At 43.9% G+C, this 26,750-nt stretch overlaps 2 protein-coding genes and 1 long non-coding RNA gene across 4 annotated transcripts in view; 2 read left to right on the top strand and 1 right to left on the bottom strand.

Annotated features, from left to right (window-relative positions):
* Window positions 1-543: 543 nt before the first annotated feature.
* On the bottom strand, window positions 544-2,155 carry LOC115200411 (small integral membrane protein 15). 2 transcript variants are annotated; one of them, XM_029763472.1, is made up of 2 exons: window positions 2,051-2,155; window positions 544-1,228 (listed from the first exon to the last, which is right to left on the bottom strand). In XM_029763472.1, exon 2 carries the CDS (start codon window positions 1,194-1,196, stop codon window positions 972-974), a length of 225 nt encoding a protein of 74 aa, XP_029619332.1. In that variant the 5' UTR covers window positions 1,197-1,228; window positions 2,051-2,155; the 3' UTR covers window positions 544-971. The 2 variants fall into 2 exon arrangements, with proteins under 2 accessions (XP_029619332.1, XP_029619333.1); XM_029763473.1 differs by having other exon boundaries at window positions 2,047-2,125.
* A 13,896-nt stretch (window positions 2,156-16,051) lies between these two features.
* LOC115200409 (zinc finger SWIM domain-containing protein 6) overlaps window positions 16,052-26,750 on the top strand; it is a gene marked incomplete in the record, with an annotated part of 70,223 nt that continues 59,524 nt past the window's right edge. Inside the window, 1 exon segment of the mRNA XM_029763471.1 lies at window positions 16,052-16,610. Coding sequence (XP_029619331.1) covers window positions 16,184-16,610 — 427 coding nt within the window.
* LOC115200410 (uncharacterized) lies at window positions 22,050-22,781 on the top strand. The gene is made up of 2 exons (XR_003879512.1): window positions 22,050-22,295; window positions 22,344-22,781. It is a non-coding gene; the product is annotated as an uncharacterized LOC115200410 (long non-coding RNA).

The following is a 26,750-nucleotide window of genomic DNA, read 5'->3' as shown; positions in this document are numbered from 1 at the left end:
TGAGCAAACTGGGATGTGATGTAAGTGCTGGCAAGTATGAGGTACGGTGTTTCTCAGTTGGTAGATCATGGTGATCGCAATGTCATAATGGTGGGTTTGATTCCCGCTGGGGCCACCCATACAAAAAGGCATGCACACACTATTGTACGTTGATTTGGATCTAGTGTTTGCCAAAATGGCATACATATATTAAATATTTTCAGTGTGACAAGGTTTTTTTATGGCTTTACATGTGTGGTATGATATACACCCCATCATCTGAGACCACAAACCTTTTAACCAAACATTATTTTTAACTAAATGAAGCCCATGCATGAAAACTACCTGGAGCACATCTTGGTCGAGTTCCTGCCCGAGTCCATACCAGACTCCTGCCAGTTCTCAAAATGATTGGATAGGTGTTTAATTATCAGCTATGATATAGCAGTCTATGCCCGACTGAACAGTTGATGACATACAACCATTGGTTGATGCAGTGCAATGCCTGAGCATCAAGTCGGGTTGGAACTCAACCGTTTTCAATTAAGTGTCATACAGGCAGGGTTATGGGGAATTATGTTTTGCAAGAAATACAAGCGTATTTTATTTAGAACTTCATTTCATAAAAACAAGCAAGTGATTCAGAAATGTAATAAGTCATTTAAAATGGAGAAAAACAATCAAAGTAGTTAATGAAATCATTGGAGTGGAGTTGTTCCAAATGGAATGCTAAGTACTGCAACACCACCATAATCAGACAATCCCAGTTTACACGCTGATAGCCCAATCAAATGAGCCTCCTCTGTCTATACAGTTCCCTCTCAGCTCTGTACAGCCACCATGTCGGGCCTACAATCCTTCCTACACTGGACAGGAGTGATGGTCTGTGGTCCTGCACCGGACTGGGTTGAGGAGGCAAGGGGGAGCGGTGTTGCAAGTGAAGAGTGTTGAGCATAGCTGTGTACTGTAGCTATTCTTTCTCCCTCCACAGCTCAGTCTTTCTTGGTCCTCTTGGCCTTGGCAATATTCTCCTGACGTTTCTGCTTCTTCTTCTGATCTCGGTCGCGCACCTCAATCATCTTGGCCAGTTTCCACGACAACAGGGCGCTGGCGATGAAGAGGGGTGTAAGCGCCAGGATGACAGTGGTCAGAAAGCCGTACGGGTCCTTGGCCGCCCATTCCACCAGGTACTCCGCCCACGCCCGCACGTCAATCATCCTGATCGCCAACAGCAACTCCAATCCCAAACCTGGAACCAGAAGGTTTATTATTTAAACATAAGAAGCTTGCAACAAAACATTGCCACTGCCTACACACTGTTGCCCTGGTGAACATTAAACTGCTGACTGGGTACAATTTACTCCCCACCAACAGGTGCTGCTACTCCCCCCAAAATAAACACACTTGGCTTTTCCTACTAGCACCGACTGATAAATTGTTATGGGGAAATGTACTTTATACGAATGATGTGGTCTCACCTAGGTAGCTTAAGATGAATGCACTAATTGTAAGTTGCTCTGGATAAGAGCCTCTGCTAAATGACTTAATGTCAAATGGAAGTAGCCTAGGTTCTGTTGTTACAGCCACACACAGCTTCAGAAACTGGTGACATCTTCTCATTTCAAATCTAACCAATGTTATGTTTACATTGGATGTCTTGTATGCTGGACTTTAGACCTACCGTGTACTGGTAAACAAGTGAAAAACAGTCAAATTGCCTCTGTAATTTTAAAGTCTCAACCACAGATAGTTCCACGCCCAAAAGAGCTATTCCATGAGCATGAAATAGCCTATGCACAACGCACTGAATAGACATTACTTTAGTACTGGAGAAGCAAAAGACAGATTGCCTCTTTACAACTAACATTAGCTTAGCCACTAACCGTTAGCTACATAAAGTCAGTTAGCGTCTGTAATTAATTAGGCTAGCGTTAGGTAGTTAGCTAGCTTATTTGCATTATAAAACAGCCTCATCGAACTAGCAACTTTGATCTAGTTTCGCAGTAGACACAGCGACAACTATTTCAATCAAGGCTATATAACAGTGGTATAATTAAGTTAACATACTCACTTAACGGAGATTTTTATTTTTATCCCACGCTGATCCGGCACTCTACCACCAGGAAGTTGGTTCTTGCAATTAGTTATGACGTCTACAGCCTGGCATGTGTGGAATTGTAGTTTTATTGTGATAGAAGGATACCAGTGACCTCAGACTCAAGACAAATTCAAGAACGTTTGAGCGGATCCCTTTTGTCAAGCCGCTTTTTATTGTGTTGCATTATTGGACCAAAATTGGGCTTGTTCGACATTGCAGCCGACTGACTATTTGTATATCAGTCAGTCAGTCAATCACCATTTACCCACAATGCATCATGGATTTGATGCTTTTGAGCTGATCACTTTTGTCAAGTCGGTGACAATCATTGGTCACTACCTTTCAAAGTGTATTGTATTATAGGTACCAAAATTGGTCTTGTTCGATGTTGAAGCCGATAGTACAGGCGACTGCCGACTGACTGACAGTGGTGTAAAGTACTTAAGAAAAAAAGTAGTAAGATTCTACTTAAGTAGTTTTGGGGGGTATCTTTACTATTCATGTTTTTGACAACTTTTACTCCACTGCATTTCTAAAGAAAATAACGTACTTTTTACTCCACTGCATTTTTACTGACACCAAAAAGTACTTGTTACATTACGAATGCTTAGCAGGACAGGAAAATGGTCCTCTGATCTGGCAGATTCACTAAACACAAATGCTTTGTTTGTAAATTATGTCTGAGTGTTGGAGTGTGCCCCTGGCTATCCTTAATTTATATATATATCAATATATATTGTGCCGTCTACTACTCAAATCATGCTACTCATTATTATTTGTAGCTCATTCAGTCACCATTTACCAACAATACATCATGGATTTGATGCTATTGGTCACGGCCCATTGGGTGCTTTCGAGTGGATCACCTTTGTCAAGTCGGTGACCATCATTGGTCACTGACTTTCAAAGTGTGTTGCATTGTGGTAATAAAATATTTCTGACTTGCACCTAAATGTCGACTGCATGAACTTTACAAAAATCCTGTGATCAAAGGTGTCCACATCACCAACGATCTATCATGGTCCAAACACACCAAGACAGTCGTGAAGAGGGCACAACAAAACCTTTTCCCCTCAGGAGACTGAAAAGATTTGGCATGGGTCCCCAGATCCTCAAAAAGTTCTACAGTTGCACCATCAAGAGCATCCTGGTTGCATCACCGCCTTGTATGGCAACTGCTCTGCAGGGTAGTCCGTACGGCCCAGTACATCACTGGGGCCAAGCTTCCTGCAGTCCAAGACCTATATAATAGGCAGTGTCAGAGGAAAGCTCATAAAATTGTCAGAGACTCCAGTCACCCAAGTCATAGATTGTTTTCTCTGCTACCGCACGGCAAGCGGTATTGGAGCGCCAAGTCTAGGACCAAAAGGCTCCTTAACAGCTTCTACCCCCAACCATAAGACTGCTGAACAACTAATCAAATGGCCACCAGAATATTACATTGACCCCCCCCCCTCCATTTGTTTTGTACTATTACATTGACCCCGCATGTGACAAATAAAGTTTGATTTGAAGTTTTGACTGCAGTCGACTGCAAGTTTCTGCAATTGCTCTTCACCAACTTCATGCTGCAGTCATTGCCTGCATTGTGGGAGGCTCTATTGTCAACAATAGAGTGGATATACACATTTGATGTGATATTTGAGGCTCTCTCTCACTAATTGATTATACAATGTACACACACCACAGGAGGTTGGCGGCACCTTAACTTGGGAGAACAGGCTTGTGGTAATGGCTGGAGTGGAATTAGTGGAATGGTAACTAATACACCAAACACATGGCTTCCATGTGTTCGATGCCATTTCATTCTCGCAGTTCCAGACATTATTATGAGTCGTCCTCCCCTGACACACATATATTTCAGTTTGTGAGTGTGTGATATGGGGGTTGGAGACATGTTTATTTCGACATTATAAGGAAAAACTTTTATAAACAATGGCAACACTACCATGCTGTCGTGTCTTTGGCTATGCCGGATTAAGTGATATGACATGCTAACTTATAAAATTATTTCTCTGTAATTAATATTACCTGATTAAGCTAATCATGTAAATGTAATTAACTAGAAAGTCGGGGCACCACAGAAGAACGTTTATAGAGCTGTTATCTTCTGAATAAACTCTTAAAATACTTAGTAATATTTTACATCGATAGCAGTCAATCTTATCTTATTTTCAATCTCATCATGAAAGTTATAAATTCTTGGTTATCTTCACGAACCCTGGCTAACAAGTTGAATCAGCAATACAAAATTGGGTTTAATTATTTATTTACTAAATACCTAACTAATCACACAGAATTACAAATACACAGAATTCATATGATGTCATACAGAAAACGTCCTGGTGGACTGAGCCTGTATCATGGCTGGTTACACAAAGGAAAAGGGGGTTGGGCTTGAATGAAAGAGCGGGAAGATTTAGGAACACAGAAACAGCAGCTATGCTATCGTAAATACATTATCTTATGCATTCTAAATTACCGCCCATTTGGAAAAGGAAAATGCAATAAATATTTACTCTGAGCTGCTCTTCGGTAGATTGGTCGTAGATGCTGGCCGTGGTTGGCCAACAGATCTTCCTGTTGTGTAGTGGAAGAATGTCAATGGTGGTGGTATCTTCGTCTGGTTGTTAGACTGGATCCGTCGTCCGTCCTTTCCTAGCCCACGTTAGCAGCGGCTAACTCAACGGCTAGGAAGTATCACTTCTGTAGTGAATAAGCTCAAAGTTCATACCAGTTCATACCATAGCTCACGCCGAGGTTGGCTTAGTTCTGTTCTTGATATGATTTAGTTAACATGTCTGTCCTTATAACGTCGAGGCTGCAGACCTCTCGTACTGGAACCCGGAATGTCTTTTCGTCAAAGACTTATATAGTGGAGAGGGGAAAGGAGGGGTTTCATCGTTTATAACCCCATGTCTCTTCACAGGGTTGGCCACTGATCGGCAGGGCACTTTACCTATGAAAACCCAATTCTCTCATTTGGAAGCTAAATTACATTTAATCTCCTAACAAACAATTTCAATATCAAACATTTCAATTGCATAACAATTCCATGTGACTCTGATAACTAGAGGGTGTATACTTTCTCCGGTACAGTTTATGTTGTCCTGCCATCAATCATAATGTCTCAGATAACAATGAACTGACATACATACTCATTACGTTATCAAGCATATTTCCAACTGGTTTTATTAGCAAAAGATGGTTCCTTTCCCCATTTGTTTGATGTTCCCAGACTCTCTATATTTAACACAGGCTATTCCAGTCCTTCAGTAGGGTCAGAGAGAGAGGGGAAGGGAGAAGGTATTTATGGGGGGTCATAAACCTTACCCACAGGCCAACGTCATGACAGTCCCCCCATGTTGGGTTCAATCTTGCGATTAACCTGCATGTTGTAAACCAACATAAAAATGAACGTGGGTTGTCCTGGTTGTGGATCATCGTTGTGGTCCCCATCTGGCGGTCGACCCGGGTAGGGTGTCTGCAAATGAAGAAGAAGTCCGCTCCAAGGCTGTGCAGCGGATGTCCAGTTGGTGGTTGCTATTGCAGTCCCCCCTCTGGTGGTCGACCCGGGTAGGGTCTCTGCAAATGAAGATGTCCGTTCCATGACTCGGCAGCGGATGTCCGGATTGGGATCGCCGTTCCGGACCCGTCGTCTGGTCGTCCAGACTGGAATATCTGGGCAGTAACTTAGGCAGAGGTTAACAATGCACACACACTCATGAAATATATAATTACATTTCCTCCCAAATGAGCGGCGTTGTGGCACTAACTGATGGTTGTATGGGGGAGTTGTTTATGGCTCTATCACTTTCTATGTGCCAAAGAAAATGAAACAAAATTAATGAAAGCATAAACAAAACAAAATAGTTATGCCACCTTAATCATCTAATTGGACTGTATTCTATCTACGTCCATGGTCTTGGCAAAATGACCCTATCATGGCATTGTCTAATGTCATATCTAGGGCTTTCCTAATTTGCGGGGTGGCGCTTAGGGTACTATCCTAAGTTGACAGCTATATGATAAGTCTACAGCTGTGAGGCACTAGTTTGGGCAGTCTACAGGATGACCTATGGACTTCTGGTTAGAAAACTGGTGAGTGCTGTAGAGTCAAAGGCCTAGAAGTAAATGTTCAACTTTACTAAGGCTGGTATTTTGCTTGGACCCTTAAGTGATCCTAGCATAAATCCTAATTGGATGTTCCGTTGTGCATGTGCGTTTATGCTTACACAATCGCGCATGTCAAGGGAAGAAAACCAAGTATCCTGGCAGATTACAACTTGTTCAGAATGAGTCTGACGTAGTCAGGTAATTTTCAGGTCAATGCCTGGAGGTCAGTCAGAATTGGTGTCAAGGGAGTCTGTAGTAGTTTTCTACAAGTCACGGTGTCTTCCACTATTGTAGTGGCGGTAGGTATGAAGTCTATTTCATAGCTATGTTATCCACGGAGAAGCTAACCTCACGATGGAAGTACTCTTTAAGTATTGGACCAGTCATACGTGGTGTGATCATGGTTCATGACTTCTAATAACTTTTCTCCTGAACGGAGGGTTCTATTTATTAGTGGCATGTGTTAACCATTGGAAGAGTGCACTGGAGATTCCCTTCCCTGTGTTGCACTCTGAGTGACTCCTATGTCGCTATTATCAATAGCAATTTAACTTGTGAGGTTACTAATCCTCTTACTTAGTGTTGCTGGACTGACTGTGGTATTGGTACTGGTATTCAAGGGGTCCAGTTGTCCTACCGATTTATTCTGAAATATTATCTACCGGAACACATGATTGGAGCATATTACTAGTTGTATTGTAGTTGAACCTACACATGGCAAGGAATGATTATTGTTGCCATTTGTTTTGGAGGTGGACAAGTCCACTGGACTTCCTTTACGACCAGTGTGGTACACCTCAGTACTATCTTAGATGTGTTCTAAGATAATCCCCGTCTAGGGGCCTGTCTGCTCCTCACTGTTCTCATAGGGGAGTTTACAACTAGATTTGATTTATGCTCTGGCGGCCTCGTACGGTGTTGTCCGTAGTCTCGACCCCCCCACCGGCCTCGATGAGGCTCATCATGGGTCTGGGCTACTATTCCCCCCCTTTGTGTCTCGGGACCCCCCCACCAGCGGGTGGTGTTGGTGTCCGAGGCGCAAACGAGAAGGTCGGACCCTATGTACGAGTTGTCAGTGGCCGCGTTATTATGAGAATGGCTGTAACCTTTCAACCAAATCTCCTGGTGTTTGTGCTTCAACACCCTCAGTGGCTGTCGAGGTCTGTCAGTCACCACCGCGTCCGCGTGTGGCAACCTCTTCAGTACCTGCAAACTGAGACGAGGATATCGGTCTGTGATATCGCAAAGTGTTTCACCAATGGGAGTCATCGGGTCAGTTGCTGGACTGACGCCATTAGTGTCATTGTAAGGGGTGACAGTCCCCAACAAAGCAGAAGGTGTATCATCGGAAGCAGAGTGTACTCTGCACATCAATGTTTTTCTTGCTGAGACGGCCGCAGTGCTTGCGGAAGTGTCCGAAGGGCCAGAGAAGTTCATCTCAACTACCGTATTGCACGACTGCAAGAAGGAGGGAAGTTGCTCATTCACAGAGACAGCTGGCTCGAAATCATGAAAAGAATGGTCAATCAGATTGGCTGATGGAATGTGTCGAGATATCGTAATATCTCCTGGGATCGGATTCTGCACCAAGAGGTTTCTACACGTCTTTTTCCCAAGGGGTGCTTTTGACAGGTACCCCTCGTGAAGGACTGCGTTGGAGCTAGCGTTAGGGGAAGACATTGTGGTCAGTGGAGAAGGCACTGTGGCCTGTGACCATACCTGGTTGGTTTTCCAATCCATCAATGGGAGTAACCGATCCATCAAGTCTGCTCCAAGTAGCAGGGTTACAGTTTCGAGGCTGGTAACATACACAGGATGAACGAGCGATACGTCCTGGAAGTGTAGTTTCAGCATGACTCTCAATGTGAGAGGCGAGGTAGTCTGAGTGACCCCTCGAAGTGTAGTGTCGCATCGTTCCACTTTTAACCAACGTTTAGTTGGCTTCAAAGCCCTTTTGAGATCATCAAACAATGTTTGAGAGATGAGTGATATTGTCGCACCCGAATCAATTAGCGCCTGACAAGCTAAGCAGTCCTCCAGGACTGTTTCCAGGTATGGCCGTTTAGATTCGTGGTTAGTGGACATATTCCCCACAAAGTGGAGTGGTCGTTCGCAACGACGTGATGTGCCATGTCTGTTCAAGATGGAAGCAGATTGACTTTTCCGATTTTGAGTGGGCTTGGCTTTAACTAAGCGTTTGACCTTTACCTTCGCAACTTTTGTATCGGAGTCTATAGACCGAGCCCGGGGGCTTGTTTCTTGATCAAGCGGGCCCTGGATAGGGTCTTGAATGAGAGCGGGAGAAATTTGAACTTTAACGTCCTTGCTATGGGTGTTAATTCCTGCGGACCTGGTGTCCGGTAATTCCCCGTCTAGTCCTTGTGACTTATCTTTTACCCTTTTCTCAAATTGTTCTCGCTTTAGTTCTTCCCGTAGTGGGACTTCTGGAGAACATTGGTCTACGTTTTGATCGTCCTTCAACCCTTTGTTACCCTTGTGTTCTGACACTTTGTGTGGGTTGGGTACAGGAACGTAGCGAACAGGTCGATTGTAGCGGTAGTCGTTTTGAAGGCGACGTACTTTACAGTTATTTCGACCGCGGCGGTTATTGGAATCATGGTTTCGTGGTAGAAACTGTTGTTGTGCGTCAGCTCTCGACGCTCCAATACCTGATAATGCACCCTCTAACTGGAGTGAGTGCTCCTGGTCAAACTTCAAAACCGAGTGGTCAGGGCTCTTAGCGTTGCGAGCTTTTGATGCCTCAAAAGCTGTGCTTGCAAGCTCTCTGAGTTGTAAGATAGGCAAGCCAACGTGGGCTGCAGGGCCCAAGTAGGTAATGAAGGTGGGATACATGTTCAACAGAAACATTTGTTTGAATGGTAACAGCTCTTCCATTCCTGTTTCTGTGAGTAGGCCAAAGTAAGCTGAACGAAGCCTATGATAGAAAGCTTGTGGGTGTTCGTTTCGAGCTTGTTTGACCGTGTTAGCCAGTGAGCTATCGTGTTTGCGAGTCGCAGAACCACTGAATTCTAATTTCAAAGCTGTGGCAAGTTTAGCGTAGTCATTTAGCACGTGTTGCTGTTGTAGGCGAATGAACCTCGTCACGTGTCTATTCGACGTTCGCTTCAACAGGTAAACCCTGTCAGAACCCGTAGCGTTCGGGTAGCCACCCAACGCGTCCTCTATGTCAGCTAGGAACGTCTCAGTATCGTTTGGCTGACCTGGAACGGGGTCAAAGGTGGGGAAATTCTTGACGAGTTTGTCAAGGTATTCCGCGCCAAGCGGGCGGAGAGGGTTGGCTTCATCCTGTGGAGAAATTGGGGCCGAAAGGCCAAGAGGAGAAGCCAAGCTTTGGCTTTGTTGGCCAAGAGGCTCCATATTACTCAGTGCCGAATGGCCAAGAGGAGAAGACTGAGGGACACATGATGGATGCAATGTCTGAAACCTATCGTCTTCACTCCTTTGAGTACCGGACTCCGGTTGCTTGGATGGGTAGTCATGCTGTAGAGTGTGCCCATTCTGGACTTCCTCCAGCTGGTACCTAAGGGTGGTCTTATGCTGCATTGCAGAGTCCACTTGAGCGCTTAGAGTACCAATTTTGGACACGTGAGTGTCACACCTGCTCCTTTCGGTCTCAAACTTATCTGTCATGGTTTGCAGATAGAGGTCTCGAGTACGGAGCGAGAGATTCAGTGATGAGATTTCCCCTGCTTGCTTAGAAATCAATATTTCCAACCTCATCACCTGAGTTCTCTCATCATTCATTTGGTCAGCGACTTCAATAAGATCTGCTGATTTATCATCCAACTTAGTCATTGTGTTCATTAACTTGTCGTCTTTGGTCTGCAGCGCTTTGAGGAGCACCGTGTTATTTTGAGTAACATTCAACAAAACAGCATGCATGTTGTCAAGTTGAGCGCTCCTGTTTGTAGATAACTCTTCAGATTTATCTAGTTTGGCGTGGACATCATCGTATTTATTTTTAGCTAAATCGAGTTGTTCCTGTAGCATATGATTTTGTTGAAGAGCTTGTGCTCGTTCATCGTCATAAGTATTTGCAATTACTTTTAATTGTTCCGATTTCAAACGCAGTTCCTCGACTAGCAGAATGTTTCCATTTCCTGCTTTTGTCAATAGTTGCTCAGTTCTCTCCACCTGTGCCCTCATGTTAGCCATGTCTTGCACGTGCTTCAGCTGTGCACTGTGGTATTGGATCGATGCCAACCTTTGATGGCGATACATAAGTGCTAAAGTGGAGAGAACCGTCACAAAGCCTGTGTTTGATGGTTGATTTTGGACAGCGTTCGCAATTTCGGCTGATTTTTCACTAATGGCATAATTAGGGTTGGTATCGCTGCTGAGGTCAGAGATCAATCCTATTATGGGTGGAGGTTCACTAATTAGTGGAGTAGTGGTGACCACCTCCTTTGGTAGCTTGCACATTATTAGAAAAATTTAGAGGAAGAATGTAACTATTTTTTTTTTCAATGTTTGGGTTTGGAATTCATTGGAAGCTGCAAAGACAAGTTTAATCTATTTATAGATGTTGACGAACCATCAGTACTGTACCAGTAATGTGGAAGTTGGATGTGAATGAATTTGCAAAAGCAAATTGAATGAATTAATCAATGCCAATGATTAATCCTACCTGGGTAGGCTATCTGGGTATTAAACTTGAGTTAACCTGAGATTGCTTCATCCAGGTTAATCTGGGAAGTTTAAAAGTGTATCATTTGATTGCAAGAACATTAAGGTATGTTCAACAATTTAACTTATTAAATTGAATGAGATGATAATCCGTGCCATCTCCAGTGATTGGATATCATAAGTGTAAACAGTAGATTAAATGTTGGGAACACTTCCCACTATGGTACACTTCTTCCTTGGGCCGAAGCCACATGGGATTCCCGCTGGGGCGGGACTTCTGTCAGTACTGGATTACTGAATGGGTTTTGCAAAAACCAAATTTTACTGATTGATCAATTTTAATGATAAATCAAACCTGTATAGGCTATTTGGGATTTAAACTTTAATTAACCTGAGAGGTTTATTCATCTAGGTTAATGTGGGAAAAAAAAGATTACAATGTCTCATTTAGAAAACTCATCAATTTGGATAATTTTTTTTTTTAAAAGATCCACTTGAGAATGTAAATCTGGCAATTTCACTTATTAGTTCAACTGAATAAGACATCGATATCCGTCTGGATATCATGAGTAACGACTTGAGTGTCACCTGACTAATTATTTGAAGGAAAGTACTGGTGACTCTCATAGGGGAGTCTGCTGGCACACGTTGAAATCAACGGAAGTACCCAGGGCAGGACTTTCGTTCCGCAAGTCGGATGAATTACAATGTGGCACAAACAAAATGGCTGTTTTCCCTTTTGTTAGTTTAGCATCTCGAGCAAGCTAATGCTACATGATGCCTGAGAAATGCTCACATAGGATTCCCTTGGCAAGGGAAAGGTTTTACTTATAACGTATTATGTTCAAAACCTTTTCGGCGATATTTGACGATGTTTTAACCGGAACTCGCGGTAAACAACAAAATGCACCGTGGTCTCCTCGCATCGAAACGCGAGAGACAGACAAAGAGATACTTATAAACTGGTCAAGCTAATCTCTCCTAAATTTCAATCGGCTGGGTCTTTGTCCTCGCTCGAGAAATTAATAATGACCTAGCCAACACGCGTCTGAAACGCGCGAGGCAGAAATAGCCCAGCGTTTGGCCAAACGCGCTATTTATCAGATAGCTTTATCAGCCCTCATACAGAACTGTATAGGGTATGCTACCCACTGACTACCTCAGAGCACAACACTGAGGCGATTCTCCAGAGCACACAGGCACCAATAATTCCGATCTACAATTCCCATAATGTATATAATCAACTTGGTATATTATGTAATCTGTTTTTCAATTTTATATAGGCTGAATCAAAATGAAAGCTTCATCCTATTTTAGATTCCTCGCACGGGGGCTCCATTATGTCGTTATCACATTGACCCAACGTGCGTCTTAGTTTTAGAGTCCTCACAGGGGGCACCATTATGTCGTGTCTTTGGCTATGCCGGATTAAGTGATATGACATGCTAACTTATAAAATTATTTCTCTGTAATTAATATTACCTGATTAAGCTAATCATGTAAATGTAATTAACTAGAAAGTCGGGGCACCACAGAAGAACGTTTATAGAGCTGTTATCTTCTGAATAAACTCTTAAAATACTTAGTAATATTTTACATCGATAGCAGTCAATCTTATCTTATTTTCAATCTCATCATGAAAGTTATAAATTCTTGGTTATCTTCACGAACCCTGGCTAACAAGTTGAATCAGCAATACAAAATTGGGTTTAATTATTTATTTACTAAATACCTAACTAATCACACAGAATTACAAATACACAGAATTCATATGATGTCATACAGAAAACGTCCTGGTGGACTGAGCCTGTATCATGGCTGGTTACACAAAGGAAAAGGGGGTTGGGCTTGAATGAAAGAGCGGGAAGATTTAGGAACACAGAAACAGCAGCTATGCTATCGTAAATACATTATCTTATGCATTCTAAATTACCGCCCATTTGGAAAAGGAAAATGCAATAAATATTTACTCTGAGCTGCTCTTCGGTAGATTGGTCGTAGATGCTGGCCGTGGTTGGCCAACAGATCTTCCTGTTGTGTAGTGGAAGAATGTCAATGGTGGTGGTATCTTCGTCTGGTTGTTAGACTGGATCCGTCGTCCGTCCTTTCCTAGCCCACGTTAGCAGCGGCTAACTCAACGGCTAGGAAGTATCACTTCTGTAGTGAATAAGCTCAAAGTTCATACCAGTTCATACCATAGCTCACGCCGAGGTTGGCTTAGTTCTGTTCTTGATATGATTTAGTTAACATGTCTGTCCTTATAACGTCGAGGCTGCAGACCTCTCGTACTGGAACCCGGAATGTCTTTTCGTCAAAGACTTATATAGTGGAGAGGGGAAAGGAGGGGTTTCATCGTTTATAACCCCATGTCTCTTCACAGGGTTGGCCACTGATCGGCAGGGCACTTTACCTATGAAAACCCAATTCTCTCATTTGGAAGCTAAATTACATTTAATCTCCTAACAAACAATTTCAATATCAAACATTTCAATTGCATAACAATTCCATGTGACTCTGATAACTAGAGGGTGTATACTTTCTCCGGTACAGTTTATGTTGTCCTGCCATCAATCATAATGTCTCAGATAACAATGAACTGACATACATACTCATTACGTTATCAAGCATATTTCCAACTGGTTTTATTAGCAAAAGATGGTTCCTTTCCCCATTTGTTTGATGTTCCCAGACTCTCTATATTTAACACAGGCTATTCCAGTCCTTCAGTAGGGTCAGAGAGAGAGGGGAAGGGAGAAGGTATTTATGGGGGGTCATAAACCTTACCCACAGGCCAACGTCATGACAATGCTAAGGCTGTCTGTTGGAAAACCATATTAGTGTCCTGTCTGTTGGAAAACCATATTAGACTTCCGACGGTCACAGATGCACCTCCCCTGACTTCACTCCTCAACTTTAGTCTACAGTCGGTTGCTTTAGCCTTACCACTCAAACTCGGCCATTTCCTAGTGTGACATGGTAGGAACTATAGTTTTGGTACATGTTTTCCAGGAGATCCTAATTAGTGGTGAACAGGTAGAAATGTATAAAACAACCCCTAGAGCTTTTCAGGTGAGTTTTGTGGCTCTATTCTGAATGTCTTGTTTTACAAGCAGTGTTGAGGAAGCTACGGTAGTTTACCACACTAATAATTACTTTACACTGAATGAAGTTAAGCTACACAAATGCTACCCTTAAGGTAAATATAATTTACTTAAGTAAAGTTACTTTGAAAAAGTAGTTCACTGTCTCCAAATGACTTTCTGAAAAATGATCATACGTAAATCTGAAATGTCAATGATTACAAATTGCATGAACATATCATTTTGCGGTTATATATTAACGTAATGTGTAAATTAGCATATTAAACACAACTAAATTTCAAATGAGAATTAGGCAGATGTAATGCGAAAGGAAATGATTGCCAACTTCACCCATATTTTATTTTGGGGAAAAAAGTAGTTTGTAGTTCCAGTAGTTAGCTACACCGTTAAATGGCAAAAACATTTATTAACTACTGAAAACACTACCTAAATTTGAATTTAGTTAAACTACCACCAAGATACTGGAAAATGTAGTTAACTTACTGGTGGAACTACATGTAGTTCATTACTCCCCAACACTGGTTACAAGTGTGTTTCTTTGAAGGCAACCATTTTGGGACCATGCTGTTTTGACAAGTGTTTGGGGTAGGCCAATGGTGGAAAGTGCTCAAAACGCAGGCCTATGTAACTTAATCTGCAACAGTGTTTGTTTATTTGAGTTTAAACCATAGAAGGCAGTGTTAAATGTAATCCGAATCGATGGTCAAAAGTTTGTCACCAGTCACCAGTCAGATTTAATGAGAAAATAAAAAAGTTGAATAACACAACAAAGGAGAATCAGGCTGTCTGAACTTCCTGTGTGGAAGTACTGAAACCAAATCGGGGTTGGTCACACCTGCAGTTCAAAGGCTTCTGCACACAGGGGGAGGAGAGGGGGTTAGCCTGAAACGCATGTGGGACAACCAGACAGGCAAATGTACATACCAAGCAGCGGGCTTGCTTTTAGTTGGGATTAATAATGCTCATTATTAGACGGCGAGGTTTTTCTTTCCTGTTCAGTGACTGAGTCCATGAGTTTCCATGTCTTTTTGTGATGGAAAATGTGTAAAATAGAAAATAAAATAAAAATCACAGCATGCAAGAGGCCATAGGTTTGTACTCGATCAAATTCTGATTTGCCTACTTGGAATGTGAACCTTTCTGTGCCTAAGCTTTATCGCCTTTACAAATGATATGAAATGGGTCTGTAAGAGGAAGTCGTTAACAGAATATTCCTTATTTAATCAGTAATATAACATTTAGTTTATTCAGTCATGTTGGTGCTTGAGCTGTGAGATGGATGAGAAGGCTGCTATGAACTGGATAAATATGTATTGTTCCATTTCTAAACCAGCCTATTGTTTCTACATAGCATGTTATTCTATCAGCCTATACCAAAGTCTAGGCCTATAGGCTAGTTATAACGTTATTCTATTCACAAACCCTTTATGAATATGGGCATACATAAAAAGGTACCCCAGTTAACTTACAACACAGGAAAAGAAAATGAAGGCACTTTTGTCAAACGTGTGTGAGTCCTTGATGAGCTAGAATGCAATGTTGGAATTTATTCTTGGTATTTACTTTTGTTCATTCGACAGAAAGAGGGAGAGAGAGGCCATTGTTAATTGAATAAGGCCCGTATTGATAAAATGATTAGAGAATGGACGAGCCGTCCATATCCTTACGTTCCTCCCACGCCCTCTCCCTCACTGACAGTTGAGCCCTCTGAACTTGCTAAGAAAACAACCCAGTCACTCGTGATGTTATTGAGAGGAGAGAGCCTACGGTTGTAGATGTCTTCTTCAATACCAAAAATGCGGCTTCAACTCTTGCCCCTTTTACCCCTGTGGGAAACGATAAGACCCGCCTTTAAACTCAAACACTAACAAACTTCACAGTATTTGAGTATTTTCGCCCCCCACCCCACCACCACCACCACCACCACCACACACAGGGGCCCCGCCTTCTCGCTCCGGAATGGCTTCACAAAGGATTTGCCGACGTTTGGGAATCCGCCTATAGCTCCTTTTTTTACCACCACTTGTGCGCTGGAATCGGCCCAGGATGACCAAGGCTCCCACCCATCTCGGGTAATTTGACAACACAAAGGACTTCGCCGAACCCAAAAGAAACCGCCTACTATTCCAAATAAGGGTCGTCTCTCCATGTACGGCAAACAATCGGCCGGAGTGTCCTTTTCTCTTCCGTATCTCGTTTATATGACCGGGGAGACTGTGCTGCAAGTTACAGCGGTGCAATCATGGCGGAGCGAGTCCAGCAGCCCCCGGCCAAGCGGCTCTGCTGCAGGCCCGGCTTCAACCCGGCATGCAGGCAGGGGCAGCGGGCTGGAGGAGTACTGTGTGGCGGTCCGGGGTCCGCTCCAGGGGGATCGGGAAAAACACACAACCCCGAATCGCTGCTAGACATAGCGGCGCGGAGAGTCGCGGAGAAGTGGCCCTTCCAAAGGGTGGAGGAACGGTTCGAACGTATTCCAGAACCCGTCCAGAGAAGGATCGTGTACTGGTCCTTTCCGAGGAGCGAAAAGGAGATCTGCATGTATTCGTCGTTCAACGCCGGAGGAGAGGAGAGTGGAACTAGCGGGGAAAACAATGAAGAGACCCAGCTGCCTTTCCTACGGGGTGTCACTCTGCTGGAGGGCGGCTGGGTGGACAACGTACTGCAAGTCGGTGAGTATCTATCGCTCGGCTACTGGGAAATATGATGCTGGCCGGGGAATAACAGTTAGCTAACCACGTTGGTATATCTGTCATATGGGAGAGAGAATTGACATTCTCTACCCGCATTCATTCCATGCTATTCTGTAATTTCCAGTGAAGGGGGGTGTAAGAGTAACAAACTGTTTCCCCCTTGTTTTTGCCCAGTGCGCATATAAAATTGCCCTGAGCCGTTCCCATTTGAACGCTTAGCACTTTGTTCTTATTTTCCTGATCGTTTGTGTCTTTTCAGCTTTCTGTCCACCTCCAATGGGTAACCAAACAAAAGCCCCTGTATCTTTTCACCACTAGATAAATGGAACATATTTAGAAAGGTTGGGAGGGACAGCGATTTAAAGCCACAGCGCTTCTATTTTGTTTGCCAAACACCTTTTGTGAGATTTAAGTTTTTTCCCTGTTGCTTTTCAGCATTCGTGGGAGATTTTTCCAAGCACGAGAAAATGAGTAGGCTATGAGATGGCACGAGCTAGTGTAGCCTATGCCATTGCCAATATCGCACAGTCATGCGTCCTATTCCATAATGCATTATTTGTGGGATATCGAGTCTAAATAGACACAGGCATTTAGCCTGCTGTGGCCTCGCTTTACCAGAGCCATAATATTCCTGCATTCATCAGTGCGATAGGCTCAGCTGTCACTCTGCCTCCCCACCCTTGGAAACGCTTCAGCATTTTAATTTCATTACCCTCCCCAGTTCATCTGAATTCTAATGCAATCTGCAAACATGATTATATATGCAGGATCTTTCCCCGTCCATCCTCCCCTGGTTCTCTCCCTTCAGAAGGATCTGTAGTTCTCCAGCTCTTTGGGTCTTGGATCATGTGTTGTGCACAACAGTATCCCTCCACCAGCTCCTAGCTGTTTACCAGATTCCTCAGCATTAGTGCTTATTTGTGTGCTGCCTGCCATGTTAGCAAATGAGTGTTGGTTCAGATTTGGTGAGGTGTGTGTAAAAGAGGGAGATGGATGGAAAGAGGAGTTTGTATGTTGTCTGTCTCATTCTGCATGCTAGCAGGGAGAGGGAGGATGACAGGTGAACCCACAGCAGGAGGAGGGCCTGTTGTGCTGATTGCAATTTTCGCCCCAGAATTTCTGCTGGTAAAATAGTGATAAATAAAAGATGCAATCTTCTCCCAGGGGATAGGCTGCCACAGGAGGAACGGCTTAAAAGCAGGGCGACATGGGAGGGAGGGGGCTGTCAACCGCTTGAGGATTTGTCCAAAATATGTGTGTGTGTGTGTGTGTGTGTGTGTGTGTGTACTATTGGGGTGTCGATGAAAGACAGTACATGAACAGAGCGAGAAGGCAGAGGTTGTTGTGTGTAAAAGCTAATATAGTTGAATGAGTCTGTACTCTCCCCCTCTCCCTGGTGAACAGCTATAAAACGCTCCATATTTACTCCCCTAAGGCCAACTACCAGCCCCCTGGTCTCCTGATTATTTATCTGTTTCTCAAAGACATTAATCACCTCCCTGTACATCAATGCTGAGTTTGAAGAATAGACCAGGGGGAGGGATGGGGGATGCAGTATAAGGAGAGAATGGGTAGAAGAGATGGAAAGATAGTGGGGAGAGATGCAAAAGATGGAGAGAGAGAGAGAGAGAGAGTGAGCCCCAGGACAGCAACACAATTAGACCCAACCAAATCATGAGAAAACAAAAATGCTATATGGCAGAATACCATCATTTAAGGAAAGCTTTGACTATGTACAGACTCAGTAACTATTTGCACATCGTTACAACACTATATATATATAGTCATAATATGACATATTATTCCTGCATTCATCAGTGCAATAAGATCAGCTGTCACTCTGCCCAAACCCCCCCAAACACACACACACACACAAACAACCATTGATTGATTGATTGGAGGCCACTTGTGTCAATTACAGAATATTTCCTAGGAATTCCTACCTGCAGCAACACTAGTGGACAATGCTGGAAAATCGGTAAAAGCACAGTGCCTCAAAGTGCCCCAAAACTCCTGGCCCTAATTATGAGCTATGGATTATTTCATCATGTTGCAGTTATCTGAAAGGAGTTGACTCCATGCTTTTGCTGTGTGCACGTGTGTGCCTCCTGGTAAACCATGTCTTAAGCATTTATCCGCCGATAATGAGTGTGCAAGCAGTAGTGCCATCAGTTTGTATTTCATCCCACTTTAGGCCTTCATATTGACTTCATATCGCCTATAAATCACCTTTATTTATCAGCAGCAGTGAGCTGAACGTTGGGTACTATGTCATGGGCACAGCATGGTGTAAATCGCTCCAGAGAGAAAGATGGAGGAAGGGGGGGAAAGGAGAGGGAGAGGACTAGCCTCATTAGCAGGTGAAAAAACAACAGTGACCTCTTAAGGCGTACGCATGCTTAATAGTTCAGAAGAGTTTCTGCTTTAATTATGACGACATTATGTGACATTTTTGTTAGGTTAGCAGAGTTTGGCTAGGTTTAGGGTTACTACTCACGTGCATGAGAGGACGAGAGTTGGCGTACGGGTTCGTGGGTTTAAATGTCTCTGCCTGTGACTAAGACAGTGTCATTGAACCTGTGTATTGAGAACACATACAACCTCACTTCTCTGCTTCAGTTCTTCAGCAAAAGCCACATTTTCAGGGGCCTGCTTTGACATTTCAGGCATTGTCAAATGAAAACCTTTTATCCATCACATGCTTAGTCTACATGTGTTGTTTACGAACAGTGAAAGGTTTACTTACTGGCCTTTCCCAGCAATGCAGAGAAATAGAGAAATAATAGAAAAGTAACAACACATGATAATGAAAGTAATTACATACACAATGAGTAACGATAACTTGACTATATGGAAGACGTACCATGTTCAGGGGTACAAGGAAATTGAGGTGGATACCGTGCCTTCAGAAAGTATTCAGATCCCTTGACTTTTTCCACATTTTGTAAGGTTACAGCCTTATTCAAAAATTGATTAAATTGTTTTTGTTTTTCCTCGCCCGTCTACACACTGCACATAATGACAAGTGAAAACATGTTTTAGAGAATAAATAAATAAAATACAAAATATCTAATTTTCGTAAGTATTCACACTCCTGAGTCGATACATGTTAGAGCTGTCATCGCTGCCAAAGGTGATTCTATCTGGGTAAGTCTCTTAAGATCTTTGCACAAATATTTCATTCAAAACTGTGACTCTGCCACGCTGGAACATTCACCATCTTCTTGGTAAGCAACTCCAGTGTAGATTTGGCCTTGTATTATAGGTTATTGTCCTGCTGAAAGGTGAATTAATCTCCCAGTGTCTGGTGAAAAGCAGACTGAACCAGATTTTCCTCTATGATTTTGCTTGTGCTTAGTTCCAGTTACTTTTTTTTTATCCTGAAAAACTCCTGAATCCTTAACAAGTACAAGCATACCCACAACATGACGCTATTTTAACATAACACAGCTATTTTTAGGTCTCTCCAGAGATGTTTGATCAGGTTCAAGTCCAGGCTCTGGCTGGGCCACTCAAGGACATTGAGACTTGTCCCAAAGCCACTCCTGCATTATCTTGGCTGTGTGCTTAGGGTCATTGTCCAGTTGGAAGGTGAACCTTCGCCCCAGTCTGAGGTCCTAACCTGCTCCAGAGCGCTTTTCATCAAGGATCTCTCTGTACTTTGCTCCGTTCATCTTTCCCTCAATCTTGACTTGTCACCCAGTCCCTGATGCTGAAAAACAGCCCCACAGCATGATGCTGCCACCACCATGCTTCACCGTAGGGATGGTGCCAGGTTTCCTCCACATGTGACGCTTGGCATTCAGGTCAAAGAGTTCAATCTTGGTTTCATCAGACCAGATAATCTTGTTTCTCATTGCCAGAGTCCTTTAGGTGCATTTTGGTAAACTCCAAGCGGGCTGTCATGTGGCTTTTACTGAGGAGTGGCTTCCATCTGGTTACTCCACCATAAAGGCCTGATTGGTGGAATGCTGCAGAGATGGTTGTCCTTCTGGAAGGTTCTCCCATCTCCACAGAGGAACTCTGGAGCTTGGTAAGAGTGACCATCGGGCTCTTGTTCACCTCCCTGACCAAGGCCCTTCTCCCCGATTTGCTCAGTTTAGCCAGGTGACCTGCTCTAGGAAGGGTCTTGGTGGTTCAAAACTTCTTCCAATTTAAGAATGATGGAGGCCACTGTGTTCTTGGGGACGGTCAATGTGGGGACTGTCGTCGATGCACTTATTAATGAAGCTGGTGACTGATGTGGTGTACTCCTCAATGCCATCGAATGAATCCCGGAACATATTCCAGTCTGTGTTAGTGAAACAGTCCTGTAACTTATCATCTGCTTCATTGGATAACTTCCGTATTGGGTGCATCACTGGTATTTCCTGTTAGAGTTTTTGCTTGTAAGCAGGAATGAGGAGGATAGAGTTTTGGTCAGATTTGCCAAGTGGAGGGCAAGGGAAAGCTTTGTATGCATTTCTGGGTGTGGAGTGAAGGTGACCTAGAGTTAACTTAAAAAAAACAACACTGCCTCTAATTTGCCAGGTGCTGGTATAAATGAGGTATGACATATTTCAGTTTTCCTGCATTAAAATCACCGGCCGCTAGGAGTGCCGCCTCTGGATGAGCATTTTCCTGTTTTCTTCTGGCCCTTTACAGCTCCTTCAGTGCGGTCTTAGTGTCAGCATGGGTTTGTGGTGGTAAATAGACTGCTATGAAAAATCTAGATAAACTCTCTCTAAATTGTATGGTCTACAGATTATCATGAGGTATTCTAACTCAGGCGAGCAGAACCTCGAGACTTCCTAAATATTAGAGATTGCACACCAGCTGTTAACAAAGACACACACCTCCCCCCTTGAGCTTACCCAACGCTGCTGTTCTGTCCTGCCAATGCATAGAAAAAACAACTAGATGTAGGTTATATTGTCCTCGTCCTTGTTCAGCCACGACTCCGAGAAACATAGGATATTACAGTTTTTCAGGTCCTGTTGATAAGATGGAGCTCCTCCAGTTTATTCTCCATTGATTGAATGAAAGGTATTTAGTTCACAGAAGTGCATGATTTATGATCTGGAACTTAAATCTTGCATGACCATGTTGTCTTTGAGTCTCTCTGTGGCTCCATTTGGGCTCTAAGCAAGCAGAAAGCTCTAGGCCTCTACACTCTCCTGTTGTAGAGGAGCCTTTATTTCCTTATGGTTGACTCCATTATTTTTTCAGGTTATCTGAGCACAGTTTCTTTTAAAACAACCACTGGACCTAAGGGTTGTTTAGATGTATATCTTTCATGGCCACTTCTTAAAGTATGCTAACTGTTCAGTGAAATATTCTGTTAACTCATACCCAAATAATGTTGTTGACTCATCCTATACTCATATTTGTGGCCAAAGCATACATTGGAGACAACCCACAAACCCCCACCTCAAACTTGTATCTGATGCCATCTTGCTGAGGAGGATCAGCTGGCCAATCAGCGGTCTACTCGCATGAATATTTTTAATGACCGTTGTACGCCAACACCATTCTGTTAAGGTACGCCAACACCATTCTGTTAAGGTACGCCAACACCATTCTGTTAAGGTACGCCAACACCATTCTGTTAAGGTACGCCAACACCATTCTGTTAAGGTACGCCAACACCATTCTGTTAAGGTACGCCAACACCATTCTGTTAAGGTACGCCAACACCATTCTGTTAAGGTACGCCAACACCATTCTGTTAAGGTACGCCAACACCATTCCAACACAGAAAAGCTGCTTTTTAACATATTTAATAAAAAATAATTGGAAGGAAAATCATTTCACTCATATTGTAATTAGAGGTCATATTTCATAGACATCTAGAAATGCTGGACAGCAACTTTAAAGGACACTTGGAAGGCATTTAAACATTGCTGCTGTATTTTACTGTGTGAAAAAGAAAATAAAGTGAAGCACGTAACCTTTCAGACATGCAGTAGTCCTACTCGGTGTTCTTTTTACCTTAACCCAGTAACCTGGTTAGCTTGTTGTGATTTAATTGGGCCCTGAGACTCCCTTTTCCCCTTGCCATGTGACCGACCCTGGGATCCTATCGTCATGGAAACATGGCCGGGCCTGGGCTAGTGTAAACAACTGTCTTTCCAAATGGAACCGGAGCACCAGAGACGGAAGAGGAAGCGAGACACCACACTCGTTATTCCCCCCCTTTTCTTTTTTCTGGTTCAATAATCGGAAGTGAACTAAGTAGACCAGACCCAGCTGCTATAGCATTGTTGTCTATGGGATACACACACAGTTAAGTAGACCAGACCCAGCTGCTATAGCATTGTTGTCTATGGGATACACACACAGTTAAGTAGACCAGACCCAGCTGCTATAGCATTGTTGTCTATGGGATACACACACAGTTAAGTAGACCAGACCCAGCTGCTATAGTATTGTTGTCTATGGGATACACACACAGTTAAGTAGACCAGACCCAGCTGCTATAGCATTGTTGTCTATGGGATACACACACAGTTAAGTAGACCAGACCCAGCTGCTATAGCATTGTTGTCTATGGGATACACACACAGTTAAGTAGACCAGACCCAGCTGCTATAGCATTGTTGTCTATGGGATACACACACAGTTAAGTAGACCAGACCCAGCTGCTATAGTATTGTTGTCTATGGGATACACACACAGTTAAGTAGACCAGACCCAGCTGCTATAGTATTGTTGTCTATGGGATACACACACAGTTAAGTAGACCAGACCCAGCTGCTATAGTATTGTTGTCTATGGGATACACACACAGTTAAGTAGACCAGACCCAGCTGCTATAGTATTGTTGTCTATGGGATACACACACAGTTAAGTAGACCAGACCCAGCTGCTATAGCATTGTTGTCTATGGGATACACACACAGTTAAGTAGACCAGACCCAGCTGCTATAGCATTGTTGTCTATGGGATACACACACAGTTAAGTAGACCAGACCCAGCTGCTATAGCATTGTTGTCTATGGGATACACACACAGTTAAGTAGACCAGACCCAGCTGCTATAGTATTGTTGTCTATGGGATACACACACAGTTAAGTAGACCAGACCCAGCTGCTATAGCATTGTTGTCTATGGGATACACACACAGTTAAGTAGACCAGACCCAGCTGCTATAGCATTGTTGTCTATGGGATACACACACAGTTAAGTAGACCAGACCCAGCTGCTATAGCATTGTTGTCTATGGGATACACACACAGTTAAGTAGACCAGACCCAGCTGCTATAGTATTGTTGTCTATGGGATACACACACAGTTAAGTAGACCAGACCCAGCTGCTATAGTATTGTTGTCTATGGGATACACACACAGTTAAGTAGACCAGACCCAGCTGCTATAGTATTGTTGTCTATGGGATACACACACAGTTAAGTAGACCAGACCCAGCTGCTATAGTATTGTTGTCTATGGGATACACACACAGTTAAGTAGACCAGACCCAGCTGCTATAGCATTGTTGTCTATGGGATACACACACAGTTAAGTAGACCAGACCCAGCTGCTATAGTATTGTTGTCTATGGGATACACACACAGTTAAGTAGACCAGACCCAGCTGCTATAGCATTGTTGTCTATGGGATACACACACAGTTAAGTAGACCAGACCCAGCTGCTATAGTATTGTTGTCTATGGGATACACACACAGTTAAGTAGACCAGACCCAGCTGCTATAGCATTGTTGTCTATGGGATACACACACAGTTAAGTAGACCAGACCCAGCTGCTATAGCATTGTTGTCTATGGGATACACACACAGTTAAGTAGACCAGACCCAGCTGCTATAGCATTGTTGTCTATGGGATACACACACAGTTAAGTAGACCAGACCCAGCTGCTATAGCATTGTTGTCTATGGGATACACACACAGTTAAGTAGACCAGACCCAGCTGCTATAGCATTGTTGTCTATGGGATACACACACAGTTAAGTAGACCAGACCCAGCTGCTATAGCATTGTTGTCTATGGGATACACACACAGTTAAGTAGACCAGACCCAGCTGCTATAGCATTGTTGTCTATGGGATACACACACAGTTAAGTAGACCAGACCCAGCTGCTATAGCATTGTTGTCTATGGGATACACACACAGTTAAGTAGACCAGACCCAGCTGCTATAGCATTGTTGTCTATGGGATACACACACAGTTAAGTAGACCAGACCCAGCTGCTATAGCATTGTTGTCTATGGGATACACACACAGTTAAGTAGACCAGACCCAGCTGCTATAGCATTGTTGTCTATGGGATACACACACAGTTAAGTAGACCAGACCCAGCTGCTATAGCATTGTTGTCTATGGGATACACACACAGTTAAGTAGACCAGACCCAGCTGCTATAGCATTGTTGTCTATGGGATACACACACAGTTAAGTAGACCAGACCCAGCTGCTATAGCATTGTTGTCTATGGGATACACACACAGTTAAGTAGACCAGACCCAGCTGCTATAGCATTGTTGTCTATGGGATACACACACAGTTAAGTAGACCAGACCCAGCTGCTATAGCATTGTTGTCTATGGGATACACACACAGTTAAGTAGACCAGACCCAGCTGCTATAGCATTGTTGTCTATGGGATACACACACAGTTAAGTAGACCAGACCCAGCTGCTATAGCATTGTTGTCTATGGGATACACACACAGTTAAGTAGACCAGACCCAGCTGCTATAGCATTGTTGTCTATGGGATACACACACAGTTAAGTAGACCAGACCCAGCTGCTATAGCATTGTTGTCTATGGGATACACACACAGTTAAGTAGACCAGACCCAGCTGCTATAGCATTGTTGTCTATGGGATACACACACAGTTAAGTAGACCAGACCCAGCTGCTATAGCATTGTTGTCTATGGGATACACACACAGTTAAGTAGACCTGAACGCACCATTTTTTTTCATTAGTTCACTCAGGCCGTTTACCATCTTCATTTATCCATCATCTTTAGGAGCACAATCAAAGGGTAAGGAGTGTTTTAGGGAAAACCGGTATCCTACCACTCACCTTCATTGGTATGGCTGACTGGATACAAGATGGGCTTCGTTTCAGCTGCTTTGTCATGGAAACACATTAACCGAGGTGGGAGCTTAAAGATAGGCAGAGGATACACAAAGGGTGTAGCCTCGTTCTGAAGAAGCTCAGGGATACTTCAGCTGTATTCCAGCTTCCAGTTCCCAGCTCATATTCCCCTCCCCAACTTCCAGTAAAATGGATGCACACATGACTGTAAATCGCTATGGATAAAAGCGTCTGCTAAATGGCTATTATTATTTATTATTATTATTATTATTGTTGTTATTATTTCTTTCCAGTCCTCAGCCCCTGTTCCCCTCCCCACCTTCCAGTCCTCAGCCCCTGTTCCCCTCTCCACCTTCCAGCCCTCAGCCCCTGTTCCCCTCCCCACCTTCCAGTCCTCAGCCCCTGTTCCCCTCTCCACCTTCCAGTCCTCAGCCCCTGTTCCCCTCCCCACCTTCCAGTCCTCAGCCCCTGTTCCCCTCCCCACCTTCCAGCCCTCAGCCCCTGTTCCCCTCCCCACCTTCCAGTCCTCAGCCCCTGTTCCCCTCCCCACCTTCCAGTCCTCAGCCCCTGTTCCCCTCTCCACCTTCCAGTCCTCAGCCCCTGTTCCCCTCCCCACCTTCCAGTCCTCAGCCCCTGTTCCCCTCTCCACCTTCCAGTCCTCAGCCCCTGTTCCCCTCCCCACCTTCCAGTCCTCAGCCCCTGTTCCCCTCCCCACCTTCCAGTCCTCAGCTCCTGTTCCCCTCTCCACCTTCCAGTCCTCAGCCCCTGTTCCCCTCTCCACCTTCCAGTCCTCAGCCCCTGTTCCCCTCTCCACCTTCCAGTCCTCAGCCCCTGTTCCCCTCCCCACCTTCCAGCCCTCAGCCCCTGTTCCCCTCTCCACCTTCCAGTCCTCAGCCCCTGTTCCCCTCTCCACCTTCCAGTCCTCAGCCCCTGTTCCCCTCCCCACCTTCCAGTCCTCAGCCCCTGTTCCCTCTCCACCTTCCAGTCCTCAGCCCCTGTTCCCCTCTCCACCTTCCAGTCCTCAGCCCCTGTTCCCCTCTCCACCTTCCAGTCCTCAGCCCCTGTTCCCCT

Source organism: Salmo trutta, chromosome 9 (assembly GCF_901001165.1).
Source record: "Salmo trutta chromosome 9, fSalTru1.1, whole genome shotgun sequence".
Lineage (NCBI taxonomy): Eukaryota > Metazoa > Chordata > Actinopteri > Salmoniformes > Salmonidae > Salmo > Salmo trutta.
The sequence above is the reverse complement of the archived record's forward strand: the minus strand, read 5'-3'. Positions and strand labels throughout refer to the sequence as shown.

Coding starts and splice junctions, on each gene's coding strand:
- LOC115200411 (XM_029763472.1), bottom strand. CDS start 1,196: ATGATTGACGTGCGGGCGTGGGCGGAGTACCTGGTGGAATGGGCGGCC.